Here is a 12,404-nt window from a genome sequence, read left to right as displayed (position 1 = left end):
ATCAATTATTTTTTAACACGTTAAACTAGTATTTTGGCTTTCTTCTTGTGAAAGCATGGGGAAGGTCTTGAACTATTCCTTCCCTTGTCCAACTATTTTTTTTTTTTAAATTTCTCTTTTGCATGCATTTTTCAAGTTTTTTTGAGCTGAGTAAGAATCTGTCAAAAATATCTTCTTAGATTTGTGATAATTCTTTAACTAATCAGTTGACCTTAAATAAAATTGTCCTAGATATATAAACTGCATTTTAAGAAGTAAGACAACGATATGGGACTTATATTTTCCAACACTCACTAGAAAAAAAAAAAAGATTATTATTCAGCCTATGAAAGCTACATGTCACAAATTGGTCTTAGAGCAATAATAATAGCAAAGGATGATATCATATAATTGACTTTTCATGATGTGAAAGAGTAGTGAGCTGGTACAGAGGTACTAAAGTTTTTTTCAACATCGTAGAACCAAAAAGAGCTCACCCCATATATATGTGTGCAGTTCAGTAATTACATTACAAGAATAAAAGACCTCTTGCTTCCAAGACCAAAGTTACCTGACAGACGTACCAAAACTGCATGCAAGTACCACGTGGCCATAGTGTGATCAATCTCCACGTAACATATAATCCAATTTTTTAGTTTACAAAAAAAAGTTACTAAAATTCGATTACGTTTCACAGAGAAATTCATACGATAGTTCGACACCATGTAATAATTTCTTGTCAGACACCCCTTTTTAATAAAATGTACTTTACCTAACCCCAGCTCAAAAGGGTGAGTATCCCAAATCAGCATCCCCAAAGGGAGGAAGTGATGGAGAAAAGGTAGTTGAAGAAACAGCCTCAGCCTGAGTCATAAAACCGTAGCTTGAACTATCAGTGAAGGGATACATTAATGCATTCATGCACATGTACCCTTCCTCAGCCCTTGATGGATTTTTAAACATAGCTGCTAGTTCATTGGAACTGCAATCCCATGATTGCTGATTGTTCCATAATCCTTGACTAGGGTAAGAAATATCTGCATAGTTTGAAGTCACTGTTGTTTGCATGTTCAAGGCTTCTTGAGTGGTGTCAAAATGTGGCTGAACATGCATGGAGTTTGAGTTAACGTGGCCAATCGTAAGGTCATGACTTGAAGCACTGGCATTGCTCTTCCTGAAGCAGTTATCCTGAACTATGCATTCAAGATAGCCCGAGTTAGAATCATTGGAGAAGAAGAAATTATCATCCTGAGGTGACCCATATGCACTCATGTCAGAAGGGTTTTCAATGTGGGAAGAGATAGCACCAAGGTGGTGAGATAGGCCACTTTGATTGGTTGGTTGTGTGTTGTGAGTGTTATGTGAAGGTGGCAAGAGAGGTTGAGTATTCATAGGAGTGAGAGCATTGTGGAAAATGTTGGTATTGGTGTCTTTGGAATATATGAAGTTGGTTCTTGCTTGGCATCCTTTCATGGACAGAGCAGCTCTGTCATAAGCAAGAGCTGCTTCTTGAGCAGTGTCAAATGTTCCAAGCCAATGTCTTTCTTTAGTTAAAGGGTTTCTGATTTCAGCAGCATATCTACCCCAAGGGCGCCTTCTTACTCCGAGAAACCTTCCAGGTTCTGCTTGTTTTCCTCGGCCTCTTCTCTCGCCAGAAGGAGACATGTTACGTTGAAGGAGGGACAGATTCATTTGGGTTTGGTTGGACTCATATCCTTTGAGGGAAGCATCAGAGGTTCTTGAGGTTGACATGGCTTGGAAAATGGAAAGAAAGTGTGTGTTTTTTGATGAGGGGAAAGGGAAGTTAAATAGTGATAGACACCTAAGGGAGCATAGAAGAGAATATGAATGAAAAGGGTGAAGTTGTGGGAAGTCTTTTAAAGACAATGACTTCATCATGGGAGAAGGAAAAGGAGATTTTGCATGTCATTTTTATGAAAACCGTTTCCTCCCTTTTCACCTACCTATAAAATCTTGTTATTATCTCAGTATATCATAAATCTGTCCAAATTTCTGTCACATGTCAATTTTTTTAATCAACTTTTTTTTCCTTTCAACCAATGACGTTTTGGTTACTAATTATTATCATAAAATGTTGGTTTTCTCTTTTCCTGTGGTTTTGCACGGGACTGATGCCAGTTTCTCTTAAATCCCTGGCTTTCCATCCCATCATCATCTACTTCATAGTTAAACTGAGTAGTGAAAATAAAGATTCCCTTAACTTGTCAAATACTTTAAATGGAGCTCTACAAACTGCACTTTTGAATTTTTTGTTTGCAATAGTCACTTTCTTCATAGGTCTAATGACATTTAAAATTTGTTTCCTGTGTCTTAGTAACAAGTATAATAACCTATTTACCGTGGTAAGTTAAAAAACAGATCTACCCTAGTTTTCGAGCTCTGTGAACAGTGTAAAACTTAGTGAGCCAATTATTGCATCTGGTCAATGCAAGGATTGGCATTTGATTAGCATTGGCAAAATTGAATCCTTATGTGTATCAGTTCATGCGTAAAGGCCAAGCTAATCATCAAAGTACCTAGAATTCCACCAGCTAAACTCTATATATTTGAATTAACCACCAATTTCGCCCCAGAAGTATTACTCTCTCTCTTAAGTAGTCTCTAAAATATTAAAACTATTTTTGTAACATTGAAGTTCATCACTTTAGTTTGTAAGTTGATGTATTCCAGTACAGTTCAAGGACCAATGTGAAGGGTTGTTTAATATTTAGAGGATTACTTAGCAGGATTTGTAATACTTCCAGGACTAGTTGAGAATGTAATAATTTAAGGATGAAATTGATGGTTTACTACTACTTTTCTCCAATTTTGTTCTTTTCAGTACAAGAGACAATATTGAAAAACTAAGACGCATACACATCAGAAGAAAAAGGCTTGACCCCATAAACTATTATTGTTATTTGTTATATCTGTATAACTACAAAGAAATCTATCATAAAATCTTCACCAATGATTTTCAGCTAGTGCCAGTTATTTGATATTTTGTGTCTTCCATGTCTTGTGTCATTGAAACAACGCCACTCTAGAGTACACAAATGGAAAAGGTTGTATCATGAAAAGCCCACTTGTTAAATTCCTAGTTTTGTATATTACTTCGCATTTCAATGGTAGAATTTTCAGTTTTGTTGTATGGTTTATAATTTATATATCTTAGGCAGAACTGATGGTAGTAGTTCACATGCTTCAATAATGAAGTCAAGTTAGCAAAGAAAGAGTGTCAAACAACCGAAATCACTCAATTATAAAAAATCAGCTTTTCTTGTTAATATCTCTTACATGCCAAAAAACATGTGTAGTTTCAAGCAGAGTTCAGTTTATTATTATGTTTGTGTTTTGGATCATTAAATCACAAATCCATTTTTTCATTCTAGAATGTTCATCAACAGTTTCCTTGTAATAATAAATATTTTAATCAAATTTTGGTGGTAGTTATGTTCAAAGTAAAAATGGTCCAGAATTACAATTTTGACCACAACGTCAAGGTTTTTGAGGTCTTCATTATCGGCTTATCGCAACTCTAACTGCAACTGCAACTAACTGCATTCGTATATATCCAATTTCATCAATATAAGGATCACAATGAAACTTTATTTGTGACCACAATTTAAAATCTAGGTTTAAGGACCTAAAAGAAAAAATATTTTTATTGGGATGCACAAAATTTTACTGTCCCATGACTTTTTTTTATATTCTCCATAGTAAATACTTTCTCTTATTTCTTAACCAACATGGGTATTGATTTGCAAGATGCAAGACTCATGTAAGAAATTGGCTAATGGCACAGAATAGATGAAAAAACATTGCATACATGTTCCTTGCAAATTGCCTTTGATCAATTTTCAATAAAGTCTGATAATGAGAGACATGAGTACTGATCTCCAAAAGCCAATAGAAAAAGGGTAGTCAAAAAAGGGCAACGAAAAGCTTAAACGAAGCATGCAAATTGAAGTTGACTAAACCGCCCCACAAGACAAAAGCTATAGTGGGCCACAATTTTATTGATTCACAGCTCTTGTAGTATAATTTTACTCTCTTTAATTAATCCTGCAAAATCATTCTATATGGCATTGGAAATAGCATGCCACTAATCATATCAAAAGGGTCAAGCCGTTTTGTTGTTTTTTTTAGCATTTTCCCCTTTGCCACACAATGCTTTGTCATCAGTAACACCATGTTGGCCCAATTAAACCTGCAGTGAACCCACTAAATTTTGCAAACAGTGCAAGTGAAAAGTATTCAAATAGGAGACCAAAATGAAAGAGAACACAAACGGCTCAATTACAGTTGTTTGATTAAGAAATCATTTGGGTTTTGACTCTAAGAACCTTGACTCTTCCACTAAAGATTTCAAGCAGCCGAAAGATACAGCTGCATTTGGGCCCCCTTGTTGAAGGGTAAGATAATATTAGTATTAATGATCTTCCTGTACCAAGACAAGCAAAAAATACGGACATGCATAAATTCAAAAATAAAGAAAAAGCAAGAAGTTTCTTCTAGCCATAGACTATTAACTATAGAGCTTTTGTTGTTTGCGAATCAATGCATGGGAAGAGAAAAACCAGTTTAATTATGAGTGACATAATGACAGATTATATACTTATACATAGACACAACGCATAAGGTGTTTATTTGGTAATAGCATATTTTTGTGAGAAGAACTAATTTTAAACATACAACTATAAATTAATAGTCAAGATGACCGAGCTTCTTTCTTTTCTCATACATATTATATGATTGGATTCTTATGTAAAGTCTTGGAACTTACCATTTTATAAGAAGAAAGATTAGTCAGGGCACATCTAAAAAGATGTGTTTTAGTTGGGTTGGCAAATGAATACATTTATATAATGTGCTTTACATATCCCTAAAATACATTGGTCTTTTTCATAATAGTAAAAGAAAGCACAAAAGATAGCTTTCTCCCTCATTTTTCTCATTACTTTTTTTTAGTTTATTTATTGTATTTTAAGTGGTTTTGGAATTACATATTTTTCTTTGTTTTAGATAATTTAATGTATGCTTCTTAACTTAGGTTATTATTGTCTCTTGATTTTGTTATGTTTAATATTATAATTAAAGTAACATTAAATAATAAAATGTGATTTTTCTAAAATATGAAAACACTTACGAATCTCTCTCTTTTTTGTGTTTTTACCGTATAACCTTTATGGTTAGAAGAGAATTTTGCACATTCTCCAAAATTAACCCATACTCTTTTTTTTTTTATTTTTTATATAATGTTAAAGGTCATCCGGCATTTAGGGATAAAGATAACTATGTTTACTTGGACTTTGACGAAAAATAGACTAACAGAGTTTAAGTGACAAGTGTTATGTTAAGCAACTTTTGGTTCAAACCAAACTTGTCTCATGTTTGCTTTAGCACCTTCAGCTTCAGCTTCTATCTGTTCATATACACACTTGTGTCCTCCCACTTTGCAACCAAAGTTCACGACACAATCTGGTCTTTTTGCTTTTTTAAACTCTTGCTTTATTATTTCGCTTTATTTAGTTAATTATGTGCCGTGGTGTGTTGTTCTGCCTTCGTGAATCGTGACCACCACAAAATACGCAGAAATGACATCATATTAAAATATGTAAGGAAATTAAATAGAAGTAAGAAATGGAGAAGACATGAGAATGCTGACTAAGTCGAAATATAAGTCCTTCCCAATCTCTTGAGAGAGAAAATATTTCATATTGGAGAAACGAAGAGTGGAAAAGAGTTTTCACAAGAGATGTTACGACGGGCCCTATTTATTTCTTACTGGTTCTTAAATTTAATTGGATCATGAGTGAAAAATATATAATTGGGTCAATTATTTAGATTTAAAATATAATTTATTCTTCAAGAGCCACCGACGGTTTTGAACACGTTATTAAAAGTAGATGTCATGGGTTTGCTTTTCTAGAACTTTGAGTGTTTTCCTTTTTCTTTACCTTTGTAAAAAAAAAAAAAACCTTGTTCTTAAATTTGGAAAAATTAAATGATATATAAGTCTATTTAAGAATCGGTTTACTCGAATAAAGATAACAGTAAGTACAATAATTATTTTTAGTAAATAAGATTAAGATTATGAATTAAACATGTACTATTGAGACTAAATATTCAATGTGAATCTCTAATTGTCAAACTATATACAATATGGTCCTCGAATTTCCGAAATACAAAATTAAGAATATTATTTTTAAAAAATAAAATTATAAAATTAAGAATATTATTTTTAAAAAATAAAATTAAAAAATAAAATAAAAATAAATGTTCAATATAAGATTATGATAATAAGTTCAATAGTGATGCATTTATAGTGTAAAACACTTTTAAACTATTGTCTAATCACTATTCATACATGATGAGTTATGATTGAATAATAATATAAATATTAATTTTTTTTATGTTTAAGAATTACATTCTAATCTCATACTTAGTAAAGATTTATGATACATGTATAGGATGTACTCAATGTTGTCTAAGCTTGTATAATGAATGTATTAAAAATGATACTTTGAGATGGATGTAAAACTAAACAAATTGCTTATGCCCTAAGAATAGAGGACTGTGTTGGTTGTAAGAGGTGCGAATCTATTTGTCCGACAAATTTCTTAAGTGTTAGAGTTTATTTATGGCATGAAACAACTCGAAGCATAGGTCTAGGTTATTGATATACAAGCATGTTTTTGTTTACAATGTTGATGTATAATTTTTTTTCTCTATGATAATACACATGGTTTAACAAGAATAAAAATAACCCTTAAAAATATTCTCATTTAAGAATAACTTCTGAAACCAGTCTTATTCAAATATGATAATTCAGATTTATAATATAAAAGTATATCATTTTTACTAGAATGACAAGAGTATAACTTGCCAATCTTCCCTAGTATACAACATAAAAGTTGTCAAACATTATGAGTTTAGCAAATGAATAAAGTATGAAATAGTATGCATCAAATGAACATGACCATATGTAAAATTTAATAAAATGAAAATTATGAAGAGAGAAAATATGGATTTCTTTTTGTAAGAACTAAAAGCCCAAAAGAACTAAAAACTACGGAGGCAAAATTAGGAATATCAAACGAGTCAATCAATCCTCAACTCGCTGAAAAACAATTTTGGTTAAATTATACCTATTTTTATATTGAGTTGAAACGAGTCAATCAATCAATCCCCAACCCGTAAGGAGTTTTTTAGAAACTTCAAATAATATAATTTAAGCATATATCAAGTGATGATAATATAAATTACCCCATAGTTTAAATCAATAAGGGCAGCGGTAAAAGGCCGACAACACTTCTAAAGGAACCAAAGTTTAATTCTTACAAAGACAATTGTTCGGAACGAGTCAATCAAAGAGATTAAAAAAAATGAAAAAGCAAAACATTATTCTCACGATAAATTTTTTTTTTATCTTGTATTAAATAAACAGATATAAAAGTATAATTAACTCTTGAGAAAAATTTAAATAATGGCTAACAATTTCTTTTCATCAGATATAAAAAGGTATGATGAAGCTTGTAAGAGAATAGGAAGACAGTTGATGCACATGACCCCCTTACCAGTTACCACCTTCCGTAACTCCTTACTTTCACCTCTCATCGATCTTTCCAAATTATTCTATATTTGTAACGAAAAAAGTTATTCGACACCAGGAATGTAAGGATCTTTATATGTGAACATAAACTTGAAAGTATCGATCGTTTTTATTGATGACTTAAGACAACTTGAAATTTGACTGTTCACTTTAATTTCATCGAAATATCCAACCCACATGAGAGCAGTCTGTCAAGAATAAGGATGTAATCATATTAAGCATTTTACATCCTATACAAAATAATATATAGTACATCATTATACAATTACATGAGTAACCACGTTCTTCTGTTTGTTTGTTATCTGATTTAAACCAATTTTAGCAAACAATGTTATATGTGCACCGCAACGACTGCTTGTACCTGACTTATGAGCAGATGAAGACCTCGGCTTCAAGTCGAATATGAGCATCATCCCATCACAGGACAACCATGTAATGGTTTGCATTACCTTATGCTTTTTGATGCAGCTTTCCATGACTTTCTCTTCTATAGTAGTATCACCTCATTATGATTGAATTTGCTTCCTACATGAACAGCTGATCATCAACAAGTAGAAAGCATAACTTCAAGATGGGGGTGCCTTAATCGATAATCTTGATTTCACAATATCACAAAAAGCTAATAAATACAAATGTTTGAGAATATCGTCAACTAAACTACTATAACAACAGTGTTGATGCTTATATCCAAAACACATGCTAATAAATAAAAAAGAAAGCATGATGATATCCTTATCAGGGAAGGTTAAAGAACCAACGAAAGGTTGTCACCTCTCCATTTGGAAGTGTGCACAAATGTTCCAGGAAAACATTATACAGGGGAAACCATGGTCAGAGCCACTATTATATTCAAATTAGATTGTTGCTAAGTTTCATAGGGATAGCATGGAATAAAAGTATAAAACCATTACAAGAACAATGTTCTCCTTACCTATGGCATAATTGCAGTACACATGAATCTAGAAACACCAAAAATGAGTGGCATTACTTCCATTCAGCCCATTTAAATGAATCTGTGGATATTTTCTTCATCCTAGATGCACCAGGATTGTCAGAGGAGTCATGCCATATCATCTTCATCTGATTAAGTAGCAGAATAAATGGTCATTGGGTATGCATATCATGTAAATGGCACAAAATATTGTAAAAGAACTTCATGCAGGACTGCTTAAGGATATATTGAGAAAAAGATTTTTTCCAGCTGCCAAATGTTTCCAGGTTGTTCATGATGTTATAAAAAGTAGGAGTCAATAATTGTCCACATTTAAGGACAGACCATTTTAAGGGAATTAAAGGACAACTAAATTTCATTTACTAAACCAAATACTAACATCATTGTTCATCATGCTAGCAAGGATTACTGTGAATAGAAATGCTGAAGAGAAACAAAAGACACACCTCTCCAACAATTACCGTGTCCCCTTCCTTTACACCAAGTTTCATGAGAGACTTGTACACACCACAAGCCTCAAGAACATGTTGGAATCTTCTCTCCGAATCAATGTACCTGTTAAAAGATCCACAAATATCAATGAAACTAGTCATGAACAGGTGTTACAATTTCAAGCATAATGGTTATCCTAATACACATTTTTTCTAACACATCAAGTATCAACTAAAGAGAAGGATGAACTTTCAAATCTTCATATTTTCTCACACTTTTCAAAAAAGGTCCTTCCATGAAGATTCCTATGATTATTGTAGGAGTATTTGTTTTTTTGTTTAGACATCTTCACGTAAAATTTGAAAACCTATGCAGAATGAAAGCAGGATAATGATCATAATTGGTTTTGCAAACAAATACAGAATGAATGCAGGATAATTTCAACACTATTAAATATGATTAGAAGTTACACCTCAATATGCATGTTTAAGATGTAAGAAAAATAACACATCGGGGATAAAAAAAAATATTAAGGAATTGTACTCCTGGTCACATTTATACTCTTTAACCTACCGCCAATTCGTCATCTGTATAAATCGTTGCAATCCAGATCCAACTACATGCCAAATATTTGAATCGCTGTCATGAAAAATCTCAAAATCACTAATGGATGCACTCCGCTGCTTCTTTACTGCAGCAGCGACATGGTTCAAGTTTACCATATCTCTTCCATCTGAAACAGGTCAAATTTGTCCAAGGACGCAAGAACTTATTAGAGAAAAAAAGAGTATTCAGGTGATGAGACAATAATACATAGGAATAAGTTTAAAACAAATTATTACCTTCATATTCCTCCTTGTCTTCTTTACTTTTACGCAAAAGCTCATAAGCAGCACAGATAACTTCATGAGTACCTTCCCTTTTGACAGCACTCATACAAAATGGTGTGATCCCACGAGATTGCAACTTTTCTTTGAAGGATTCCCAGTTTTCATATGCTTCTGGAAGATCCATTTTGTTAAAAGCAACTACATAAGGCTTCTCAGCAAGTTCAGGATTAAATAGCTTCAGCTCTAGACGAACTGCGTCAAACTCGAGATCTGGCTGCTGTGATGAACCATCAACAACATGTACCTGAAACCCAATATTATATAGGCTTGATTTAAACAACAAACTTCAGGGTGAGAAAAAGGAGAAGCATACAAAAAATATCAAATTAGCTTTACTTTGAAATATAAAATGAGAGAAACTGAGGGATATTTGGACTGAAAAAGTAAGATAACGAATGGTAAAAGATTTTATTAGCTCAAAGAAGCAAACAAGTTGAAATTTAACTCAAATCTAATTTAAACAGAACAGACACAGGCAGCGGTGGGATCAAAAGGTTGGAGTGGCCAAAATACAGATTGCTCAAGGGTTTCAAAAGAATTTTTTTATTCAGAAAAAAGCCAATGAATGATGTCTCAAATTCATTTTTAGAAAAAAATAAATAAATAAAGAGCAAAGCAAGGAATACTTATAATTTACTACTGTTTTTGTTTTCTGAACCCCTAGGAGCAGTGTGGTAACTCAACAATTTAACACAGCTCTAGCAGAATTGACATTCTCAAACGCAGCTATGTCTAATACAAAGCAGACCAAAGCATCTCAACTCAAAAGTGCCTACCAGAGCAGAACACCTTTCAGTGTGCCGTAGAAACTCATGGCCTAAACCAAAACCTCGATGTGCCCCTTCAAGTAGACCCGGAAGGTCTGCCACAACCATGGTTGAATCATAGTCAAAGGAAACAACACCGAGATTCGGAAGCAGTGTTGTAAAAGGATAATTAGCAACAGCCGGCTTTGCAGCACTAACAACACTCAAAAGTGTACTTTTCCCTGCATTCGGAGCACCAACTATACCAACATCCGCAACCAGCTTGAGTTCTAACTCCAACCACCTGATCAAAAGAAACCACCATTCTATGAACTCAAATGATTCCAACAAACTCAAAACAAACTTGTTTTTTTTTTCTTTCTTTCAGAATGCAATACACAAATGGTAGTTCTTATGTTACCAAAACAAATTGCATCCTTCACATGTAGACAACTAAGGAACCCTTCAGTTTGAAAAAATGGCTTCTGTTTTCATTTTTAAGCACAAAGATACCAGTATAACACCTTATTTTCATTTCATTTCTTCCTCTCAAAACTTTGTATGGTAAAAGCATAAAATGAATACAGAAAATATTTTTCTCAAACCAAACAACCACAACCAAGCACGTGAATCAATCGGCAAATAATTATTCTAGTTCAACTAGTGGGCTCAAGTTCGAGACCTGGTATGTAGCTGTGTTAAATAATCAGATGGAAACTTTAGTGGACCATAACAATTCTACCCTACTCAAACACTATTGTCTTTCGTAGAGGATATCTGTTGTCTATACTCTATATCCAAAAACTAAAAGATCCTAGCTATGTATTGTAGGGTAAAAAGGACTCACATTTCAGGACCCTCTTCCCCATTCTCGGCAATCTTGGGGACCTTATTAGTCCCTGACTTGAATGAAGCATTCCCTCTGCCTCCTCTACCACCTGGCAACAGCAACCCTTTCTGTCCCGGATACACCATCTCCAACAGCACGTTATCCTCGCCACTCATTCGAACAACCGTTCCAGGTGGCACCTTCACCACCAGATCCTCCCCCTTTGCCCCACTCTGCATGCTCCCCTGCCCGTGGCCTCCCCTCCCTGCCCGGAAATGCACGCTGTTCCGAAACGGCAGCAGCGAATTCATCGCCCCGTCGACCTCCACGTACACGTCGCCTCCCCTCCCTCCGTCGCCCCCCGAAGGCCCTCCCATCGGCACGTACTTCTCCCGCCGGAACGCCACCACGCCGTTCCCACCGTCCCCCGACTTCACGTATATCTTCGCCCGGTCGAAACACCGCATCACCGCCGGCACCCCCTTCTCCTTCACGCTCGGAGTCTCTTCCTCGCCTTCGCCCACATTCTCGTCTCCCGAAAAGTCGAAGGCTTCATACTCGCCGTCGCTTTCAGGTTCGGAATCGGAATATTCGAACACGACGTCGTCTTGTTTTATATTTTGTGGTTTACGATTACGGAGGAGGCGGGTGATCGGTGGGGCTGTTTCGGAGAGCTTGATTTCGGGAGAGGAGAGAGGGGAGGGAGCGGAATAGTCGTGCTTGAGCGGGAGGCGAGTGTAGGTGGTGGCTTCGCCGCCGCCGGGGACTGGGAGGACTGGTTTCTGAATTTTAGGGTTCCGGGTTTTGCGACGAGCGAAAGCGTGAGGAGTGAACCACGCTGAGATTGAAGAAGCAGTAGCTGTAGCAGCAGCCATCTTTGTCCTTGCCAAACCGGACTCAACATCTCAAGCACTCAAAAATAACAATCCGATAAGGTCACACGTGTTACAAACTCAAAAAT

General features: G+C 34.9%; 2 protein-coding genes across 3 annotated transcripts; both read right to left on the bottom strand.

Moving 5' to 3' along the window:
- Positions 1–263: 263 nt before the first annotated feature.
- Positions 264–1,917, bottom strand: LOC102664746 (ethylene-responsive transcription factor ERF086). The gene has a single exon (XM_006595335.2). The coding sequence runs from the start codon at positions 1,876–1,878 to the stop codon at positions 763–765; it is 1,116 nt and encodes a 371-aa protein (XP_006595398.2). The 5' UTR covers positions 1,879–1,917; the 3' UTR covers positions 264–762.
- A 5,807-nt stretch (positions 1,918–7,724) lies between these two features.
- Positions 7,725–12,367, bottom strand: LOC100785663 (GTP-binding protein OBGC, chloroplastic). Of its 2 annotated transcripts, none has more exons than XM_041008290.1 (7): positions 11,462–12,367; positions 10,645–10,918; positions 9,821–10,112; positions 9,552–9,711; positions 8,993–9,101; positions 8,526–8,674; positions 7,725–8,131 (listed from the first exon to the last, which is right to left on the bottom strand). In XM_041008290.1, the coding sequence occupies exons 1-6, from the start codon at positions 12,316–12,318 to the stop codon at positions 8,579–8,581; spliced, it is 1,788 nt and encodes a 595-aa protein (XP_040864224.1). In that variant the 5' UTR covers positions 12,319–12,367; the 3' UTR covers positions 7,725–8,131; positions 8,526–8,578. The 2 variants fall into 2 exon arrangements, with proteins under 2 accessions (XP_040864224.1, XP_040864223.1); XM_041008289.1 differs by having other exon boundaries at positions 7,725–8,119; positions 11,462–12,357.
- Positions 12,368–12,404: the final 37 nt, after the last annotated feature.

Source organism: Glycine max, chromosome 13 (assembly GCF_000004515.6).
Source record: "Glycine max cultivar Williams 82 chromosome 13, Glycine_max_v4.0, whole genome shotgun sequence".
NCBI classification, from domain to species: domain Eukaryota; kingdom Viridiplantae; phylum Streptophyta; class Magnoliopsida; order Fabales; family Fabaceae; genus Glycine; species Glycine max.
This window is presented reverse-complemented; position numbering and strand designations above follow the sequence as displayed.